General features: G+C 37.6%; 1 protein-coding gene across 1 annotated transcript; it reads right to left on the bottom strand.

Moving 5' to 3' along the window:
- Positions 1–2,021: 2,021 nt before the first annotated feature.
- On the bottom strand, positions 2,022–22,876 carry LOC129404448 (amine sulfotransferase-like). The gene is made up of 8 exons (XM_055137178.1): positions 22,847–22,876; positions 16,099–16,247; positions 15,153–15,361; positions 9,959–10,085; positions 8,886–8,980; positions 4,685–4,699; positions 4,140–4,320; positions 2,022–2,143 (listed from the first exon to the last, which is right to left on the bottom strand). Exons 2-8 carry the CDS (start codon positions 16,235–16,237, stop codon positions 2,022–2,024), a joined length of 888 nt encoding a protein of 295 aa, XP_054993153.1. The 5' UTR covers positions 16,238–16,247; positions 22,847–22,876.
- Between the last annotated feature and the right edge of the window lie 700 nt (positions 22,877–23,576).

Genomic DNA, 23,576 nt, shown 5'->3' with positions numbered 1-23,576 from the left:
TGGGACCTAACATAACTGCCATGTAGACTCATCCACTGGCCCTGCTCTGACAATTCTCACCTAAATCTCAAAGAGTTGCAAGTCAAGCAGCTAAAATTTATGGAAACACAAGTCTCTGCAACTCTAGGGGACTCTTGGGTGGTAGGAGGCATAGTACCTGCCTTGCTGAAGCCCCAGTAGCTGCATCCACAACTCACTACTACAGCCACGTACAGGGCTTAACTCTGTTACTTCACTAATATTCTCTACAGAGTCTCCAAACTGCAAATAATTTCAAGTATTCCAGTGCCCAGTCTGAGAACTCTGGTGTCTTCTTGGAGTAGGGGTGGAAAACCTCCCTTCACTGACTCCATATTTTCTGAAGCCCCGGAATCCCCACCCACTGCCCATAGCTACTGCCATGTCAACTTTTGGCTCAGACCATAGATTCTGAAATTTCTGGACCACAGAGCAGCATATGCCATATGATACTTCCTAATTCCTGTATATTGAAATTCCAGTAGTAGCACATCAAATTAGATGGGAAAGTAGCATAGAAGGTAATTCAATTAACAAAAACAATAAAGAGAAGATTATTATAAAAAACATCTTAGTGAATTCTTGGACAAGGACTTAACAATCCCCTGATATTTAACAATAATCACTAAAAAGTTGACTAATTTTATACTTAATAATCTTAATATTGGAGCTTTATTATCTCATGAATTTCAACTTTAGAATTGTATCAAGAGTTGTGACTTTTTCCTACATTAAAATAAAAATAAGTACATTTTAAAAATGAATAAGCTCTGGTTTCATATTCTCTTTGTCTTATTTTTAACTACTTTTGGGACTCAATTTTATTCTCCAGTTGAAAATGGCAAATATTCACCTGTATTTTCTAGTAAATATTCTAGTGAATATTTCTGGACTCTAGGCCAGGCTGCTTTCACTTGGGGCGCCCCAGAGGGGAATGGGTGAGAGATACCCAGACCCGGCAGCTGACCTTCACTACTCAAACACCACCACGCTCCAGGACACTTTCCAGACACATTATATATCAAAACCAGTAACAATAGGTCTCATTCCCCTGACCCTGAAAGAGCCTCCCATTGTTGGGAAAGATTAGTAATTAGAAGCTGCTAAAATCTCAAGGCTGGGAGGAATAGAGACGTTACTAGTGCCCGCTCGAGTAACTCAACAAGCAACGGGATGACAGTGATACAGTGATTTTCTAGTTATTCAAAGCATTTTTACTTCAACTTTAAACTATTATACACATATTAAATTAGTCATTGAATGGCATTATGAACACAGTTTTCCCAGTGAAGTAATAAAGTAAGTGAACATTTAGATGCTTGATTCACCTTTGGAATTTGGTACAAACTTTGTGATCTAATAAACTGTCAGAGATACTTCATTAATTCTGACATGGAATTTAAATCAATTAATCAAAACTTAATTATAAAGATACAATGATTTTAATCTTTATTAATATTAAACATAATAGTAAACAAGGAAAAAAGTGTATATTAATGTAAAAGACTCAAGGCACTTCCAAATCTAGTTGCAAATATCCCACACTTCTTTATTGTACAAGATAACAATACACAGCATCTTCCAATTACTTTTAATACTTAAAGTTTCACTACGCATCAGTGAACTGGAGCAATAGCACAGCAGGTAGGGCATTTGCCTTGCTGGCGCTGACCCAGATTCGATTCCTCTGTCCCTCTTGGAGAGCCCAGCAAACTGCCAAGAGTATCCCTCCCGCACAGCAGAGGCTGGCAAGCTTCCTGTGGCATATCCCATATGCCAAAGACAGTAACAAGTCTCACAATGGAGATGTCACTTTTGCCCACTCAAGTAAATCGATGAACAACGGAACAACAGATGAACACATCAGACAAACAGCACATTTATGAAGTGACTTTTCATTTTTATTAATTGGCTTTTATGACATTTTTTATGGGTAGCACTGTTTAAAATGTATCTAAAATGTGTTCTTTTATCAATTATTATGTGATTCTTTTACACTGATTCTATTCCTCATTTATATCCCAGATGAACTTCAATGTTATGTCCTTCATCTTCCTTTGAACTATCATGTCAAATCTTTCACTTTGCGCCACAGTGAAATGGTTTTTCCAATCACCAATGGTACCTAATGTGATAAGCACATGTTATTTCCTAGTTGAGAAAGAAGATTTTTTGAGGCAAAAATTTCCCCAACACCCTTTGCTCTCCTTTCTAAGAAAAAATGATAATTATTCATTGTCAATTAGGGTTAAGAATTCACTTTTCTTTATATAAGCATGTCAAATTACTATCTGCTAAATTTTATCAACTACCATCATCCAATTATAACCTTACTTTAAAGAAAAATATATGTGAAGTGAATAACATTTTAAAACATATTTTAATAAATTTCAGGCATATACTCTCATCAAGTCATAGTTTATACATAACATAATTGCAACATACACATACAATTAAGTATGTCTTAAATTTTTATAAATAAATCAACATTTTAAAAACTGTATAAACACAAGAAAGAAATTTAAGCAATAAAGTAATATTAAAAAATGATTCCCAGGGGCTGGAATATCCTACCCACTATAGCACAGTGGGTAGGGCATGTGCCTTGCACACGGCCGACCTGGGTTTGATTCCCAGCATCCCATATGGTCCTCTGAGCATTGCCAGGAGTAATTCCTGAGTGCGTGAGCCAGGAGTAAGCCTGTGTATCACCAGATGTGACCCCCCCCAAAAAAAAGAAATGATTCCCAGAGCTTCCATTGCTGCAATTTTACTGGAAAATGGAATTTATAGCAGATTGGTTAATGAAATTCATAGCAGATTTGGTTAATATCTTTGCTGCTCCCAGAACTCATTAAATTGGATTAGTTACATCACTCTTTTTCAACTCAAAAAATGTTGACAAAGAAATATAATAGTCCAAATTTCCTCTCCTGTACAAAATCTGATAATTATGTGTATTTTTAATATTTTTATTGTTTTGGGTTTAAGGCCATACCACCATGAACCCGCCCGATCTCATCTGATTTGGGAAGCTAAGCAAGGTCAGGCCTGGTTAGTACTTGCATGGCACCCCACCTGGGAATACTGGGTGCTATAGGCCTTTGGGACTGGAGCAATAGCACAGCGGGTAGGGCATTTGCCTTGCATGCGGCTGACCTGGGTTCAATTCCTCTGCCCTTCTCTGAGAGACTGGCAAGCTACTGAAACTATCCCACCCACAGGGCAGAGCCTGGCAAGCTACCCTTGGCCTATTTATATGCCAAAAAAGTAACAAAAAGTCTCACAATGGAGACGTTACTGGTGCCCGCTGGAGCAAATAAATGAACAACGGGAAGACAGTGCTACAGTGCTATTGTATTGAAGATAACATAGTTATTTTGTGTTAATGTTTATGGTATGCAAAGTAACAGCCCCATCAAAATGTAAAAGACTCTTTTCCACTCTCCTCATGTCATCTTCAATATGTTTTAAATGAGAGAGATTTGAAATAAAATTTCTAGATTAGGGGCTGGAGCGATAGCACAGCGGGTAGGGCGTTTGCCTTGCACGCGGCTGACCCGGGTTCTAATCCCAGCATCCCATATGTTCCCCTGAGCACCGCCAGGGGTAATTCCTGAGTGAAGAGCCAGGAGTAATCCCTGTGCATCGCTGGGTGTGACCCAAAAACCAAAAAAAAAAATAAAAAAAAATTTCTAGATTAAATTTTAAAATAGAACTGAAATATAACTTTAAAAGTACTATTAAATTAGTAAAGAGAAATAAAAAAATTAACAGAAACTCTCTTGGTCACATATATCCAAATATATTTAGCAAAGAATGCTAGCATATTTTAAAATATAAGGTCCCATAGGAAAAAAAATAACTGAAACCTAAGTTTTAGTATTAGGTTTAGTTATTGATTTCATTTTTACAAAAACATGTTCAGATTAATAGTATACTCATTAGACATTTTCAGGTAAGATCGATTTTATTTCAAAGCCCAATTTGTTATATTTTGAGAGCTAGGAAGTATTAGTTAAATGGTTTGATTTTACTTTTAAAATTATAAATTATTTTACCTAATAACTAGAATTCAAGGAAATGCCAAAACCTACGCTTCTTAAAACCACTGATATCACCTTTGCGCAGAAAATAGCCTTCACTTTTTGCCCCAATTTCTTTTTTGATTATATTATTAATATTTTCTCGTGAATCAGATTTCATATTGTTAAATGTAGCTTGTCTCACAACAGCATCCAAGTCATCTTCACTGAGTTCTTTCCCAAGAAAATGGCAGAGTTTTTTTTTTTTTGTAAGTAACTATTTTATTTTATTTTGTGTGTTTGTTTGGCTTTTATTATTTTTTTTCAGGTTTAAGTCACAGTCAAATACTGATTAATCCACCATCCCTTCACCAGTGCACCCGTTCCACCACCAAGAACCCCAATACACCACCCTCCCACCCCACCCCCCATCTAAGTAGCTAATGATATTCCCATTATTCTCTATATATATTGAGTACATTCGATATTTCCATACAGAACTCACTATTATTGATTGGAAATTTTCCCCAACAATCAGGCCTGCTGAATAAGCATCATCTAATAATTTCTCTTCATTGCTAAGAGTGAAGACTTTGAGTCCGCACGGCCGCGATAGCAGGAAAATGGCAGAGTTTTTGCACAGCACTTTTGAGATCCTGAAAGAGTTTGAAAATCTATTCAGTTTATAAGGAATGCATGATTTACAGATTAACATCACTGTCACATTTTAGAAAACAAAAACTGTTCTTATTCTGAGGCTGAAGTGTAAAAAAGATCTATTGGATCTTAGTTTTATTGACAAATGCAAGCGTTTTAGTTGTCAGCTTTGTTAGAACTTCCAATTCTTTAATTTTATGAAAACAGCTTATTTTTATTCATTAATCCATTCATTTAAGCAATACTTTTAGAATGTCTTATGTTTGAGATGGTGCGCAACCTGATGAGAAATGTAAATATATGCTACCTCTACTTACTGAGCTTAATATTTGATAAAAAAACTAAAATAGTTTTAGTTTTATAATCTAGGTCTTTCTTGAATTACAAAAGGATGATGTTCCAACAAATCCATACGAATTGAAAATATTGCAAGTCAAAGATGATTTTATATACTAGAGAATATTTTGATATAATTACTTGAGCATAGACATACTCAAATTATTTATTTTAGTTTACAATTAAGAAAAATGATCAAATGCAGTTTCTTCTATGATAAAACATTGAATATATTATAATTTATTAACAATTTCACTAACCTGGCAAGCTATGGAGAGTTTCCTGCCCACTTAGGAGAGCCTCGCAAACTCCCCATGGTCAAAACCAGTAACAATGATGGATCTCAGTCCCTGACCCTGAAAGAGCCTCCAATGCATCACCATTGGAAAGGACAAGTAAAGAGAAGCTTCTAAAATCTCAGGGCTAGGATGACTGGAGACGTTACTGAAACCACTTGAGAAATTGGACAATCAACAGGATGATGATGATGAAGATGATATTTAAAAAAAACATAAATCCCCAATTCCAAGGATTAGTTTTACTAAATAATGTAGTTTGGTACCATTGTCAAGATTAAAAGTCGGATCTTCCCACCTTCAACAGAGAAGAGGCCAGGCAGTCTGGTGAGCAACGCGGCCGGAGAAATGCTCCGGACCCGAATCCGGGCCAACAACACCAGGGATCCAGACGGAGGAGGTACAGCTGGCACACCTTCTCCGGATGGAGCCCTGGCGACACTGAGAAGCAACTAACACGGCTCCGGGTTGCGGGACTGGAACACATCCGAGCCGCGCGGCCCCTGACGCGGCCGCGCGACCTTTTCTAAAAACTGAAAACATACAATCTTTTAATGACAAACCAATTATCAAATGCTTCCTTAGTAGGGCTGTCTTCATTGGGGGGAAACTCCAACAACAATAGTGAGTTTTGTTTTGCAATATGGAATGTAATCAAGGTAGAGAGAAAATGAAGTGAAATTCATCAGTTACACAGTTGGGGGAGGCTGTGGCGGGGGGGTATACTGGGGATTTTGGTGGTGGAATAGGGGCACTGGTGAAGGGATGGTGTTTGAATATTGTATAACTGAGACATAAACCTGAAAACTTTGTAACTTTCCACATGGTGATATAATAAAAATTTTAAAAATTTAACAAAAAAAAAAAAAAAAAGAAACAAGTCAGATATGCCAGTTCTGCATGTTCTAAGGTTTATTTCTGTTAAGGAAAATAGGTCAGGGAAGGTTAGCTCCATCCCTACCAATGATTCGCTTAAACATTTATATGAACATGTGAGGTCACAAGACTGAGCCCTGATATAAACATGAATAAAATAGCAATAGCAACGGAAAAAAAAAAAAAAGATTAAAAGTCGTCATGCTGTCCAGAGAGAAGGTACAGTGATAAGACATTTGCCTTGCACGTGCCAACCAGGATTCAGCTCCCAGCAATACATATGGCACTTATAGCATTGCCAAAAATTATCCCTGAGCACAGAATCAGGAAGAATCCCTGAGTTCAGCTAGTAGTGGCACAAAAATTGAAAGAAAAAATGAAGTTATGTTAGGGACCATCTTTAATAATAATAGTATGTTTCCAAGAAAGAAAAGCTCAGAACATTTAAGAAATTTAACATTAGCCTTGCAGCAACTCTTTCAAAAAATTGAAGAACAATTAATTCCAAAATCCTCCTATTAGCTAGCCTTAGCTTGATATCCAATTTAGAGACACTGCGTGCTAAGGGCTGATAGGAAACTACAGGTTCTTACTTTAGTGTCAGAATACCTCATACAAGTCCTTGCAACAAAAACAGGAACAAGATTCTTTCCTGAATTCCTGCTGAAATAATTCTAACAGTAATGGAAATAGAATAACAGAGGCATAAACAGAAATGTGTTACTATAAAAATGTTAATATAAAAATGTTAACTTAGATCTTCAGGAATCTAAGTCTCCATGTTTACACCCAGAAAACCCTAAGAACACTGGGGTAAAATTAATAACAATAATAATAATAATACAACAGTTTCAGCAGACAGGGACGGAAATCCAGGCAAACCCTTGAGTTTACCAAAATTGTTGAATTTGGTTGATGAGGCCTCAAATAAGCACTTTATGTGATGGTCATGACTAGAAAAGAAGTTTACTCAACTCAAAGCACTGATTCAGAAAGAATCTATATAAATGACATTAAAGGAACTTAAAATATAATAGTGAATCACAACAAACAAATTCTGAATGCTGAGAGACATGTCTAGAACTTGAAGATAAAATACAAGATATCAAGAGTAACAAAGTCTCAAAAGAAAAGTAGGTGGCTTCTCAAAGTACATGCCATTCACACGGCAGAGCCTGGCAAGCTACTCCTGGCATATTTGGTATGCCAAACACAGTAAAAAGTCTCAAAATGGAGACATTACTGGTGCTTGCTCGAGCTAATCGATGAACAATGGGATGACTGTGCTACAGTGCAATTTTTTAAAAAAACAAGATTTTATTTACAGTACACATAATCTCCTCTGGATAATCAGTCATATCTTAGTAACTTTTTGCCCTTGTGCTCCAAAGTGCCCTTGCTCTTATTTAAGTTTATTAAATTGCTGCCCTAGAAATATGAGCCTGCAGTTTTGCTCTAACTGCCTATAAAAATGAATCACAAAATATAACTATGTAGAGAGAAGAAAACACTTATGAAGACAATAATTCAAGGTTGAGCAGGAAATTAGTACACAAAAAAAGGCTGTTAGATATGACTGTAACAGAATAAAAGTAGGTCATTGATACAAAGGCAAGAAAGGTTTCAAAGAAACATATTAAAAATACTTCTCTTACCTTCTTCATCTCCTCATATGACACAAACAGAATATTAAATTTTTTTTTGCTTTTTGGGTCACACTCAGCAATGCACAGGGGTTACTCCTGACTCTGCACTCAGGAATTACTCCTGGCGGTGCTCAGGGGGCCATATGGGATGCTGGGAATTGAACCCGGGTCGGCTGCGTGCAAGGCAAATGCCCTACCCGCTGTTCTATTGCTCCAGCTCCCAGAATATTAAATTTATATCTGTGTTCATACCAGCCATTAACATGATCAAACCAAATGCTTCCTACAACTGTGAGGAAATAAGTAGCAAGGTAATGTGTTGTTCTTTTATTATTATTACTATTATTTTTAGCAGAAGCCTTTCTCACAAGCACTCCACCTCTTAAAAACTGCTTCTTTTTAAAATGAAGTTTGGGGAAAGAATCATTTGACTTAACTAGAACCTACTCTTTCTGTGAAAAACCAGCAAAAAATAGTAAGCCCAAAGATCAGGCTTTGACATTTTCTTTAGGTTAAGCAGGATCCTTTATTACTTCTTTCACATTCAAACAGGGACCTTGAGTCCCTATATGGTATAAAAGCAAAATGACTATATATATATATGCATATATATAAATATATATATTTCTCAAATACTTTACTGTACTTTAATGTACATTACTGTAGCATGGGATCCAAACTACCGCAATGAAACTTAAGTTTGTTACTGTCAAGGAGTGAGATTGGGGGTGAGATGTAATCTGGAGTAAGTGCTAATGGGATGGGGAAATGGGGTGGTGGAGTGGAGGTGGGAACATGTGTGCCTAAAACCCATGCAAATAACTATGTAAATCACAGAATCTAAATAAAAGACAAAGAGAAATAATAATTTTTTTAAATAAACCAAGATTTTATTCACAGTACACATAATCTCCTCTGGCTAATCAGTCATATTTTAGTGACTTTTTGCCCTTGTGCTCCAGATTGCCTTTGCTCTTATTTAAGTTTATTAAGCTGCTGCCCTAGAAACATATTGAAAATACTTTCCTTACCTTCTTCATTTCTTCATATGACACAAAGAGAATATTAAATTTATGTCTGTGCTCATACCAGCCTTTGACAGGATCAAACCATAGGCTTCCTGGAACTGTGAGGAAATAAGTAGCAAGGTAAGTGTGTTCCTTTTTTGGTTGTTGTTAGCAGAAGCCTTTCTAATGAAAGCTCCACCTCTTGGCAACTGTGATTCTTTTTAAAATGAAGTTTGGGGAAAGAATAATACGACTTAACTAAAACCTACTTTTGCTAGCTACTCATTCTGTGAAAAACCAGTGAAAATTGTAAGCCCAAAGAACAGGCTTTGACATTTTCTTTAGGTTAAGCAGGATCTTTGTATTACTTCTTCCACATTCAAACACCTCATTATTTTTGCCTTCATTTATTTTTACCAAACTTTTTTTTTCTTTTTGGGTCACACCCGGCAATGCACAGGGGTTACTCCTGGCTCTGCACTCAGGAATAACTCCTGGCAGTGCTCAGGGGACCATATGGGATGCTGGGATTTGAACCCGGGTCGCCCGGTGCAAGGCAAACGCCCTACCCGCTATGCTAACACTCCAGCCCCTTGCCTTCATTTATCACATATCAAATATGTGATAAAAAATTTAGCTATCAATAATGAAATAGAACCTGAATATAATCTTCAATGAGTGACATCCCAGTTCCACATTCCACAAGCCTTGTGCGTCATTCTGCTCTCTGTAGTAGAGTGAAGATATCACACTGTCGTATGATTTCTGCACAGGACGATGACAGGCTACAGAAGTTACAATAATTCTACACATAGCTATGCACAAACATATGCTTCTAGCTTGGACTCTAACTAGTTAGGATGGCAAGATCCCAGGAATTTCTCTTATGATCCAGTCAAAATACTACTTCAGTAGCACATGACTTTGCAACAGTGAAAATCTCGATCATCAGGAGATGATGATAAAAAGTAATGTGAGGCAAGTTAAATTACCCTGATGTAGTAACATGCATTCCACCTATCATTTACCTTTCTCCATCTTCCAAAATATTTTGCTCAAATTTACACATTTGACTAAGAGTAAATAAATTCAGTTACCTTTTCCATCTAGAAAATTATGCATGAAAATGTCCAGATTTTCATATCCTCTTAATACAGCCACCAACTTTGAAAAATGAAAATATGAGGTAATAACATCTTTGGGGTTTCTGTAGATGTAAACAATCTGTAGGAGAAAAAATGAAATAATTTTAGCAGTTCTTGACTTATGTGAAATTTCTTAAACACCTAAATAACACATCATGACATGAATACATAATCATTTATTTTATTTTATCATGGTAATTTATATTGTCAATAGTTTGTACTATTTAATTTTCTTTCTTTCTTTCTTTCTTTCTTTCTTTCTTTCTTTCTTTCTTTCTTTCTTTCTTTCTTTCTTTCTTTCTTTCTTTCTTTCTTTCTTTCTTTCTTTCTTTCTTTCTTTCTTTCTTTCTTTCTTTCTTTCTTTCTTCCTTCCTTCCTTCCTTCCTTCCATCTTCCCTCCCTCCCTCCCTCCCTCCCTCCCTCCCTCCCTCCCTCCCTCCCTTCCTTCCTCCCTCCCTCCCTCCCTCCCTCCCTCCCTTCCTCCCTTCCTTCCTTCCTTCCTTCCTTCCTTCCTTCCTTCCTTCCTTCCTTCCTTCCTTCCTTCCTTCCTTCCTTCCTTCCTTATTTCTTTTCTTTCTTTCAGATTCTTGGGTCACACCCAGTCATACTCAGAGGTTACCCCGGCTCTGCACTCAGGAATTACTCCTGGCAGTGCTTGGGGTACCAAATCGGATGCTGGTAATCGAACCCAGGTTGACCATATGCAAGGCAAAAGTCCTACCCTGCTATCTCTCCAGACTCCTGTGCTATTTTAAAGACAAAATTAAATAGATATTCATATATCACTTCATATGTACAAGAATATAGGACAAATTCCAAAAAATGAAATTATTTATAAAATTTTATTAACATACCATATTAATTGCATGGTAAGTTTTCTCATCTTGAAAATTAAGTGAGATTTAATATGCAAAGTTTCATTGAAATATAGTTACTAAAGCAAAAACTAATTAAAAGATACAAAAAAGGCTGAAGAGATAATATAGATATTATAGTGGTTAGCATGAGTACTTTTCATATATCCAATCTGGGTTCAATCTTTGTTGCTCAATAAGTCTCCTGATCCCCGGTGAGTGGTGATCCCTGAACTCAGAGCCGGGAATAAGCCCTGAGCACCACCAGCTGTGGTCCAAAAAAGCAAAGAAACAAAAAAAAAAGGATGATTTAAAAATCATTATTTACTAAAATAGAATACATAAAAAAACCATACTATTAAAAATTACAATGGATTAAGATTTAAGTATGCAAGTAAAACTGATTTTAAAGTCATTTTCCTTATTTTTTGGTGAAGTATTTCACAATCAAGAAAAAATAGTAATAAACAATAAATTTTCTATTTGACTAACTTAAGTTTAAATATATGGTGCTAATGAAAAGAACTAAATGTGAGATAAACAACATATATGATTAATAACAGATTGCTCTCTGGAATTTGTACATAAAACACATAAATAATAAAATATATATCAAATTAGATAAAAATACACAAAAATAATGTTTAATAATAATTGTGATCAACAAACATACAAAAATACTCAATCTCATTAATCATTAGAAAAATACAAATTAAATCATATAATTATAGTTGAAAATTAAAATATAAGAAGGGAAAATTTAAATGTCATAGAAAAAGTGACTAGGAAAAACATTATGTAACCCTTGTTTCATGAAAAACAGGTACAGTTTTTTTTTAAATAAATTTTTATTATATCACCATGTGGAAAGATACAGTTTTCAGGTTTATGTCTCAGTTATACAATATTCAAACACCATCCCTTCACCAGTGTCCATATTCCACCACCAGAATCCCCTGAATACCCCCCGCCCCCCACCCCCCACTGTATAACTGATGAATTTCACTTCATTTTCTCATTACCTTGATTATGTTCCATATTGCAAAACAAAACTCACTATTGTTGTTGGAGTTTCCCCCCAATAAAGACAGCCTTACTAAAGAAGCATTTGATAATTGGTTTTCCATTAAAAGATTGTATGTTTTCAGTTTTTAGAAAAGGTCGCGGGGCCGCACTAGCTGCCGTGCGGTTCGGATGTGTTCCAGTCCCGCAACCCGGAGCCATGTTAGTTGCTGCTCAGTGTCGCCAGGGATCCATTTGGAGAAGGCGTCCCAGCTGTACCTCCTCCGTCTGGATTCCTGGTGTTGTTGGCCCGGATTCCGGTCCGGAGCATTTCTCCGGCCGCGTTGCTCACCAGACAGACTGGCCTCTTCTCTGTTCAATGTGGAAGATCCAGGTACAAATTTTTTGTTTTAAAAATATGCATACTGGAAGGGGGCGTTACCAGCACGCCCTCGGCCCAAATAAAATCCAGAGCTGCTGCTCTCAAAACAGACCCTCTGCTCCTAAAGACTATGATCCAAGAGGTCTTCTAACCCATTTTCGCACCCAGAGCAGCTTCTTACAGAAATACATCTAGACTGTGAACTGAACTAAAGTATCAGAAATCTGAGAGCTCATAGAATCTTCATTCTCAGCAATGAAAAGAATATTAAATTAAATGATGCTTTTCAGCAGGCCTGATTGTTGGGGAAAAATTCCAGACAATAATAGTGAGTTCTTTACTGAAATATTGAATGTATTCAAAGTATAGAGAGAATAAAATGAAGATCATTAGCTACCTAGGTGGGGGCTGGGTGGGAGGGGTGTATATTGGGTTCTTGGTGGTGGAACATGTGCACTGGTGACGGAATGGGGGTTCAATCATTATATGACTGAGACTTAAACCTGAAAGCTTTTTTTTTTTCAAGGTGATTCAATATAATAAAATGAAATAAAAAATAATAAAATAATAAATAAAAATAAAAACAATTCATAAAAAAATGCATACTTAGTGACCTTGAAATTTTATTCTTGGATTATACATTAAATGGGTCTGAAATTATAATTCTAAAATATTGTCTTATAAATAAATTTATCCAACTAAAATTTTAATATATATTATAACAAATTAATAAGCAAAACTATAAAATATTTTTGCAGTGTGTTAAAATAAGTATTACATGCAGTTAGGAGTTAATCCATAAATAGAAAGTGATTAAATTATTAGTAAGATTTATCGCATTCAAGATTACAGTGGGTGAAATGTTGGTTTTTGTTCATAGTTGCAAAAGAAAAAAAGTCATTTTACATTAGGATTTTTCTGGAAAAAGTGCCAAATCAAAAACAAAAGTAAGTTTCAAGTAAAGAAAGAGTAGAGAAATTATCAGCACTTGTGTTTCTAAAGTCAACGGCAAACAAAGAAAAATAAGAAAAAAAATGTAAAAATGCTGAAATACAGGCTAAATGGGGAATATTTTTATCACCACTATTATATTTTTCCAGAGATTTCAACTACAGAAATAGAAAAATTGGTGTAAATATTGGAAAATCAAAAGGAGAGACTGGAGGGGCTGGAGTTATAGCACAGCAGGTAGGGCATTTGCCTTGCACGCGGCCGACCCGGGTTCAATTCCCAGCATCCCATATGGTCCCCTGAGCACTGCCAGGGGTAATTCCTGAGTGCAGAGCCAGGAGTGACCCCTTGTGCATCGCTGGGTGTGACCCAAAAAGCAAAAAAAAAAAAAAAGAGAGACTGGAAACATTACTTAAAAAGGTAGATTTCAAAAACAGTGCCAAAACAACCTAAATTATATGCCCATGCTTTTGCAAAATAGTGTGCAACAATCATATTTTAAATAAAATGTAGCATTATACAAATTATAATTTTATGTAAAAAACAAAACTATGTATATAATAAACATGCATAGAGGGAGCTGGGGAAATTGTAAAAATATTATGACGGGGGAAGAATTTTCCAGCAAGACACAAAACCTAAAAGGTATGAAAACATGACTAATAGACTGGGCTTCCAAACAACACATTAAAAACAGTTTAGAAATAAGAAGTCTAGGAGTTGTAGTGATAGCACAATGGGTAGGGCATTTTCGTTGCACGCGGCCGACCCAGGTTCGATTCCCAGCATCCCGTATGGTCCCCTGAGCAAGGCCAGGGGTAATTCCTGAGTGCAGAGCCATGAGTGAACCCTGAGCATCGCTGGGTGTGACCTAAAAAAAAAAAAAGAAAGAAAGAAGTCTAGATGCATCATGGAAATGCTTCTAAAAACCATAAAGTGAAAGACAAACTAAAAAAAAAAGGCACAAAATCAGAAACAATACTTGAAAGTTTAGAAACATATAAAAATTGAATTTTAATTTATTAAAACTAAATGATACACAAATTATTGCTAAGGTCAATCATTGGAGAACATGTGAAGAAACAAATATTCTTAAATGCTGTTTGATAAAAAATGAATTCTTAGATTATGAAAACAGTGGATAATATCTAAGAACACATTACTAAATATCTTTGGAAACTTGAAACTGAAAAGTTCTCTTTTAGGAAAATATTTCATTGGAAACAAAAGTGGAAATATTGTTATTAGTTTTGCAATAGTGTTCTCAAAAAATTATTTCTTAAATATTTTATCACCATATAAAATCCTACTAAAATATTTAAAATACGATTTTATGGTCTTACATAAAAGAAAATTTGCTGTTTTTTATGATTACAAATCAAGTCAATTTGTGTGGTGACATAATTTAATTATTTAAAATTTCACATTTCTTTTATTTATATTTGGGGTTTCCCAAGTGATTCTACAGAGGCCAGGAGCTCCATTCCACAGATTATTAGTTCATCTGAGCACCAGTTTAATGTAGGGGCCTGAGCACACAGCATTACTCCAGAATCCTGGATCTAGAGTGATCACTGCACGGTGTTACTTGGGGAATCATGTGGCACTGGGATTAAGGCAAGCACCTAACCCCTGTAGCATCTGCTAGTCCCTACTGTATAAAACAATAATATCAACATGTAATAATAATTTTAAAAGGATTTGGATGAGTGGAGATGGAGAAAGATACTTGCAGGTATTTTTGTTGTGCCAAAAGCTATTTCTAGGGGCTGGAGTGACAGCACAGTGGGTAGGGCGTTTGCCTTGCACGGGGCCGACCAGGGTTCAAATCCCAGCATCCCATATGGTCCCCCGAGCACCTCCAGGAGTAATTCCTGAGTGCAGAGCCAGGAGTAATCCCTGTGCATCGCCGGGTGTGACCCCCCCACCAAAAAAAAAAGCTTTTTCTATGACATACTTTAGCTCTTTTGTTCTTGAGACCATTTGGTACTAAATAATATGGCAGATGAGAACAGAAAATGCGAGGGGATGGTCTCTTAGTGAAGTCCACCTTGTGTATGTTGTATTCTAGGAAGGGAGCTAAGTCAAGTGTTTGTACATTTTCAGTTTGCTTACGATGTTTCTCAAAATAAATCAAACATAGTATCTGCTGAGTCCAAATGGTACCTGTAAAAACAAGGAATCATTTTCAGCTCTGAGTTCATTTTCATTTTTATTTGTTTAATTACTTTTTGGTGTAGCAAGGAAGTTTTACTGAAACTTATTAAAAACAATGTGAGGTGAGAGAGAAGAAGTATGTGTTTGAGAACACAGGCATCTCTAGAATGGAAATAAGCAAGCAAGAAAACAGAAACAGGCAAATGAAATATGTGTTCGAGGGAGAATACGGGCTTGAAGAACAAGCTTTGAAGTTAATTTTTAATAATAATGTCATTTTTAATGCCATACATCTCTAAAGCTCTTGGAGCTTTTAATTTCTTTTATGCTCTTTGTATCCTTGTGAATTTACCCGTTTGTTACTATCTTACATTGAATTTGAAAAGTATAAATCAAGAGTTCTTAGTTCCTCTTTCCCTCTGGAGAATCATAGTTGTAATATTTCCATTGCAGTAATTCATATTAAAACTTCTCAATTTCCTGTCTTTTTGTATACTTCCTTTTATACTTCTATGATGCTTCTTATTACTGTTTTTTCTTATTTCCCTTTATTAAAGTTTAATCTTTCGAGTTTATAGACAAATTGAGAGCTCAAGACCCTCTTCATATATTAATTTTTCTTTTACCATAGCATACTGTCTCCCTACAAACTTAGCACATGAATACATACATAAAATATCCTGGAAAAGGCACATTTGTTCATATTTATTACCAAACAAGAAGTAAGACTCATACTTCAAACTTACCCGATTTGGGGTATGTGACTATGAAGACATCATCATCTCTAATTTCAAAATCCTCTAGATTCTCTAGGAAGTCAGTATCAACCGTTTTAGGTTCAAAATTAAAGCCTTTAAAGTACAGTAAATGCTCATCACTGTCCATAATTATTCACCTACAAGTAAAACAGAGAGAAAATTATTTCATGTCCTTAGAATTGCATACTAATCTATTACCACTTACTGAGTGTTAAAACGGTGGCAAGCTCCATTTAAATGCCACATGTATTTTTACTCGTTCACTATAAAATACAGCCATTATTCGCAATAGCCAGAATCTGAAAATAACACGAGTTCCCAACGACAGTTGAAGAATCTATGGTACATATACACAGTGGAATACTATGCAGTTGTTAGGAAAAATAAGTCCTGATATTGGCTTATAAATAGATGGACATGGAGAATATCATAATGAATGAAATGAATCAAAAGAAGAGAGCCAGACATAGAATGATTTCACTCATTTGTGGGATATATATGTATATATATACTTATATATATATTAAAAAACAATATAGTATGAGACTAATACCCAAACACAGTATGAGACTATTACCCAAGGACAGTAGAAACAAGGGCCAGGAGGAGTGGTCCAAGAGTAGAAGCCTGCATCAAATGCTGTTGGAGAAGGCAATTGGGACAGAAAGGGACCACTATGACAATGATAGTTGAAATGATCACGCTGGATAAGCCTGCATGCTTAAAGTAGGTAAAGGAGCAGATGTGATAACCTCTCAATACCTGTATTGCGAACTAAAATACCATAATGGGGGGAAGAGAGAGAAAGAAAAAAGAACCTGTTATATAGGCAGGCTGTGGGGAGAGGGCATGGTGTGAGGAATTCTGGGGACATTGGTGGTGGAAAATAAACACTGGTGGAGGAATAGAAGCTGGAACATTGTATGCCTGAAACCAGATCAGGAACAGCTTTGTAACTGTTTATCGTACAGTGATTAAATGAAAAAAGAAAAAAAGGCTGCCATACATTGTCATTTAATATACAAAGAAACTCTGTTTGATAACATATTACTATCATTAGTATGTTAAAGAGAAGGAAACTAAGAAAATGGAAAACTAAAATAGTTTGCTTTGAAACTTCACAGGAGGGCTTTTAGTTTTTGTCAGTCTGATGAGGAAATGAAGGTGAGAGAGTCTCAGAAAATTGATCCCAGTAGTCTTGGTAATAGATGGCAAATTTTGCTTACAATTTGGTCAGTGTCCCCGATTATAATAACTTGACCATATTATTTCTTACTACTTTACTTTTTTTGCCAATTCCTGATAAAATATAGGAAATTGTTAACTGGATTTTCTTACTTCCTTTTCTTTCTTTTTTCCACCTTTATTTTCTTCTTCCATTTTTTTCTTTCATTCCTTCGTTCCTACTTCTGTCTTTTTGTTTTTTGTTTGGGGTCACAATGGCAATGCTCAGGGGTTACTCCTGGATTTGCCCTGAGAAATTACTTCCTCCTGGTGGTGCATGGTTGGTGGTAGTGGGGTGTGGGTTGTCATATGGGATGCTGGGTTAGAATCTGGGTTGGCCATGTATGAGGCAAGTGCCCTAGATGCTGTACTGCCACTCCAACCGCCTTCCTTCCTTCCTTCCTTCCTTCCTTCCTTCCTTCCTTCCTTCCTTCCTTCCTTCCTTCCTTCCTTCCTTCCTTCCTTCCTTCCTTCCTTCCTTCCTTCCTTCCTTCCTTTCTTCCTTCCTTCCTTCCTTCCATCCTTCCTTCCATCCTTCCTTTCTCCCTCCCCCTTCCTTCCCTCCCTCCCTCTCTTCCTTCCTTCCTTCCTTCCTTCCTTCCTTCCTTGCTCCCTCCCTCCCTTTTCCTTTCCCATTTTTACTCCCTCCTTCCCTCCCTCCCTCCCTCCCTCCCTCCCTTCCTTCCTTCCATCCTTCCTTCCTTCCTTCCTCCCTCCCTTTTCCTTTCCCTTTTTTCCTTCCTTCCTTCCTTCCTTCCTTCCTTCCTTCCTTCCTTCCTTCCTTCCTTCCTTCCTTCCGCTTCCTTTTTCATTCTTTTCCTTCCTTCCTTCCGCTTCCTTTTTCTTTCTTTTCCTTCCTTCCTTCCGCTTCCTTTTTCATTTTTTTCCTTCCTTCCTTCCATTTCCTTTTTCTTTCTTTTCCTTCCTTCCTTCCTTCCTTCCTTCCTTCCTTCCTTCCTTCCTTCCTTCCTTCCTTCCTTCCTTCCTTCCGCTTCCTTTTTCATTCTTTTCCTTCCTTCCTTCCGCTTCCTTTTTCATTCTTTTCCTTCCTTCCTTCCTTCCTTCCTTCCTTCCTTCCTTCCTTCCTTCCTTCCTTCCTTCCTTCCTTCCTTCCTTCCGTCCTTTTCCTTCCTTCCTTCCTTCCTTCCTTCCTTCCTTCCTTCCTTCCTTCCTTCCGCTTCCTTTTTCATTCTTTTCCTTCCTTCCTTCCGCTTCCTTTTTCATTCTTTTCCTTCCTTCCTTCCTTCCTTCCTTCCTTCCTTCCTTCCTTCCTTCCTTCCTTCCTTCCTTCCTTCCTTCCTCCCTCCCACCCTTCCTTCCTTCCTTCCTCCCTCCCGCCCTTTCTGCCTTCCTTACTCCCTCCCTCCCACCCTTCCTGCCTTCCTTCCTCCCTCCTGCCCTTCCTTCCTTACTCTCTCCTGCCCTTCCCTCCTTTTTTCCTTTCTTCCTTCTTTCCTTCCTTCCTTCCTTCCTTCCTTCCTTCCTTCCTTCCTTCCTTCCTTCCTTCCTTCCTTCCTTCCTTCCTTCCTTCCTTCCTTCCTTCCTTCCCAGTTCCTTCCTTTCTTCCTCTCTCCCTCTTTATTTCATAAATAATCTATCTCTGACAGACACATCGTAGGTTTTGGGATCTGATTCACTGTTCCAAATAAATTATGGGGCAAAGTCTTCAAGAGCAAAATTGTTTTACCTTGGAAATGTTACCTTCATATGGTTCCATGACACTGTATGATAACTATAATTATTATATTTTTATCAAAACTTTATTTGGTCATACCTGTAGTTACTTTTAAGGAGAAAATCAAATAAAAACTGGAAGCAAGGAGCACAAAATAAATCTGTTCAATTTACCATAAATACTTGCTAATTTCGCACTGATACTAAAATTGGAATGCCACTGATATTAGTATAATTCCTGTGTAAATATGATACATATTATGAAGTGTTCCATATTTTAACAAGGAAAGATGATTAGCTATGCCTGAGAATCTGCTGCTTAATGTTAAATAAGCAAGATAGTCTCAGAAATTTGAATAATGTTAGGTTGGAACATTAGATATTTCAGTTAAGTACTTAAAAATTAGCTGGGCTGGGGGGCGGGGGGAAAAAATTAGCTGGGCTGGAAAGATAGCGCAGCGTGTAGGGTGTTCCTTTTGCACAAGGCTGATTCCTCCCAGGTTCAATTCCTCGCCGCTCCTGGGGAGCCTGGCAAACTACTGAGAGTATCTCAGGAGCATGTCAGAGTCTGGCAAGCTACAGGTGGTGTATTCATATACCAAAAACATTAACAACAATTTTCACAATGGAGATGTTACAGGTGTCTGCTCAAGAAAATTGATGATCAATGGGATACAGTGATACTTAAAAATTTAAAGATATAGAGGCCTTTGAAAATAATAACTCACTTGATCAAAGAGTAAAGTCAGTTTGGAGTTTTGATAATATCAGAGTAAGCAATCACTTGTGTTGAAATCACATGTTTTTTTAAGTAAACATTTATTTTTCTAAATTATAAACAGAAGAGAGTCTCTTGCCTGCGCACCTGGATGTCTTCCCTGGGCCTTCTTTGGAGGGGATGGGATCCAGCTTCCCTCCCCACCCTGAGCAGAGCTCCCGGCGGCTGAAGACCTCCGGAGCCTAGCCACAGCCATGCTCAAGGTCACTCTCCACATGTTCGGATGAGCCTCATGCATGAAGGAACCAACAGAGGTGCCCAGGTGTGTGGGACCCAGAGTTGAGATCTCTAAACTACTTAGATCGGGACTGGGCCTCCTCTGCACAGATTTCCCATCTCCCAGTAGCTAGGTGGTCACACCCAGAGACTGTCCCCGGTGCTGGCTCAGTGTAATCCTATCAATGGCTAGCATCCAGAGACTTAAAAGCCAGCTCCAGGAAGCGTGTGGCTGCTTCATGGCCGTGTGATATCTTATAGCCTACTTCTCCCTCTGGTTGAAACTGGCAAACTACTGGGAGTTCCCTGCCCATATGGGAAAGCCTGGCAAGGTCCCCAAGGTGTATTAATATTCCAGAACCAGTAACAAGCTGGGTCTTATTCCTCTGACCTTGAAAGAGCCTCCAGTACGGCATCATCGTTGGAAGGATGAGTAGAGAGAGGCTTCTAAAATCTCAGGACTTGGACGAATGGAGATGTTACTGAGACCGTTCAAGAAATTCAACAATCAATGGGATGATGATGATAATGAAGATGATGATGATGATAAACAGAAGAACAGAATGAAATTTTCTGAGTTATATGACCTAGTAACACAATTTGATAATTCTACTACTCACAAAAAACTATATATGTTGGTATTTTAGATGTTTCCATCCTGAACCCTAATCGCTGCCTCAAAGTAAAACCAGAATAACATATTTTGCATTGTTTATTATGAAAAACTGCTGATAATGCTACCAAAAAAAAGAATCCTTAGAGGAAAGAGTGTGAAGATTGTTGTATTTCACCCCGGGGCCATTAAGCCCTTTTTTTATTATTATTTTTTTTTTATTGAGTCACCATGTGGAGGGTTGCAGGGCTTTCGGGCTTGGGTCTCTGTTGCACAATGCTCGACCATCCCTTCGCTGGTGCACATATTCCACCACCAAAAAAACCCACAAAAACTATATATGTTGGTTATAGTGGATAAATTGATTTAAATAGATATTTTATCTCAGCCTTCAGATGACCTTTTAGGATTCTATTTAACTTCTAGTGAAGTATCTATTTAAGAGCCAACTAACTCACAAGATTGTCTTACTATCAGTTGAAGTCTAATTGGCTGTTTAGAACTGAATCAGTCATAACCATATGTCACCTGATAACTCCACAATGCTAACCATGCTCCATCAAGTCATCAATTCTGGACTCGGAAGCAAAGAGTAAAGAGGACCAGGCAGCTCGCACAGCCTGAACATCACTGAAGAGCACCTTTTGATATTATGTTTTCTCTGTCATATTTTGTGTCACAAGAGAAAGCTGTAGTGATTTTAAAACAAGGGAAAAAGAGATAGGGTACCAAGTAGATCCATGTGGTTCTTGGTAGTGATTTGTCACATATTTCATGCATTTCTCATGACCATAGGGAGAAAGAGTTGTACAGAGAGAATGAATATCATGTGTCTCCTTATCCCTGCTATATGGACAGGTAGGGGGTGGGGTGGGGAGGTGGGAGAAGCGAGCTCCAAGTGATGCTCAGGAAGCCTGAGGTTACTGTTGGTGATTCTCAGCCAACCAGTACTCAGGGCTGCACCATATGATGCAAGGATGACTGTAAAAAACTAAGGCACGCCGACGGATGTGAGCACTCGCGGGCTCTCTGGGCAGCTGTGTCTCACAGCTCACGTTCAGTGCTCTAGAACCGCTGTGTATGGGCTGGATCGGGAAGGCTGTTGGCCAAAGACAGGCAAAGGAAGAACGGGGACCAAGCTGGTTGCTGATTAGTTACTGTTTATTCAATCTTACATCTTCCCAATTTCCTGCACCCCTAGCTCTGTCCTCTCTCTGGATCTACCACCACTCTGGATTCTCTTCCTTCACTAGTCTCTCCCCCTACTTGTCTCCCTTCACCTTGCCCTCTAGGCTACAACAGCCAGGTAGCAAAATCAACATAAGAAAGCCCTTCCTGACTGCCAGCAGGTAAAATACCTCTTAAGGTTTTTCTCCTTTCTTAGTCCAAGAACTTATTCACATCTGAATACTAGTTATTTTTGTATGGACATAGCAAGAGACACATTGAGGCTTGCAAGACAGCTCTCCTGGCAACATCTTGCCACAGACTCAGACTCCAGCATTCAGGCCAGATTAATCATTCCTAACCCTAGCAAGGTCCGAATCTACTTATCACTGTTTGGATCATGACAGCATTTGTCCATGACCAAGATCTTAACTTATAGTTAAGCAGTAGGCACTTTGGTCAGGCCCATCTCAATGCCAGGGTAGCACACAACTCACCGCTTGCCCTGGATCCGTCCTGTCCCTTGTCAGGACCCTGCTTTTGGGGGTGCTAGGAAGTAAGGGCAGCTGAGGCTTAGGTTGAAAGAAGAGATGCCCAGGAGGAAACTATCATGTAGTCAAATGATTCCCAGGTTACAAAAGCATAACATTTGCTAAGTCTTCCTGTGTCCATACAAAAATGACATTGCTCTGAATAAACTATGCAAAGGACTCAAGGAGAAAAAAAAACAATATTTACAAGTCAACAGAACATTAAGAAAAAAGCTACAAATAAACACAGAGGAATGGGAGCACTGTGGTGGAAGTAACCCAATAAACCTAAACTACCTGAGGCTATGTTATCCTACAGGGGACCATGTGGTGCAGGATCCAAACTAGGTCAATAACATGCTAAGGCATCTACCCTAAACCAGACTACTACCTGCCAGCCCTCTTCTTATTCTTATGCTGAAATCCAAAGGTGAGCAGAAAACAGAATATTGAGGTGAAAGAAAATGCATTCTATTGTATTCTGATGAGAAAGATTTTAATGGCAGTATGTAAGTCTACTCTTTTATTACTCACTGTTTGCAGATCTGTTGAAGCAATATCCACTTCTGATGCAATTTTAAGAATATTGGGAATTGACGTATTGCAGAGAAATAAGTACACAATGCAGAATATTCTTGACTAATGAGAAGTATTTGCAGCAGTCAGCAGGTAGCTCAGTTTGGATTAACATATTGAGTAATACTTTGTGACATTCATAGAATTGATTTTACTATTGATTTGCTATTCCAAAACAAAAAAGCCTTCTGATTTACTGTTTGAAATCAAAAAGGAAATTCAAAGTTTTAATAAAAAAGAACTGCAGGTGCTTTAGTCACATAACTTAACTTTGGCAACTATGAAAGAAATAACAAATGCACTTGAAAAGTAAAACAACAACTTCCTTGGGCATGACGGTTGCTTTATAAAATATTTACACTTCTCTCAGATTTCTGGTTGTTTCTATACACTCAGGGGTCACTCAGATTACCATACCTGATAACAGGGATTGCACCGGGTTAAGAGCAGACAAGGTAAGACCCTTTCCCACTGTACTATCTCTCTGGCCTTCAACCAATTTGAAAGAGTTCTACATAATTGTCAATTTTCTCAGGCCTGTCCTAAAATGTTTATTGGATTTTGCATTCATTTTTCATCATCTGCTGCCACATAATCTGCTCTTTGATAATTGTTCTCAGGTTTCTACTTAGCACATAATTTTATCCCAGGGTATATATTTAATCCTTTCAATTCACAGTTCTTCAAC

The sequence above is a fragment of the Sorex araneus genome, chromosome 4 (assembly GCF_027595985.1).
Source record: "Sorex araneus isolate mSorAra2 chromosome 4, mSorAra2.pri, whole genome shotgun sequence".
In the NCBI taxonomy this organism is placed as follows: Eukaryota; Metazoa; Chordata; class Mammalia; order Eulipotyphla; family Soricidae; genus Sorex; species Sorex araneus.
This window is presented reverse-complemented; position numbering and strand designations above follow the sequence as displayed.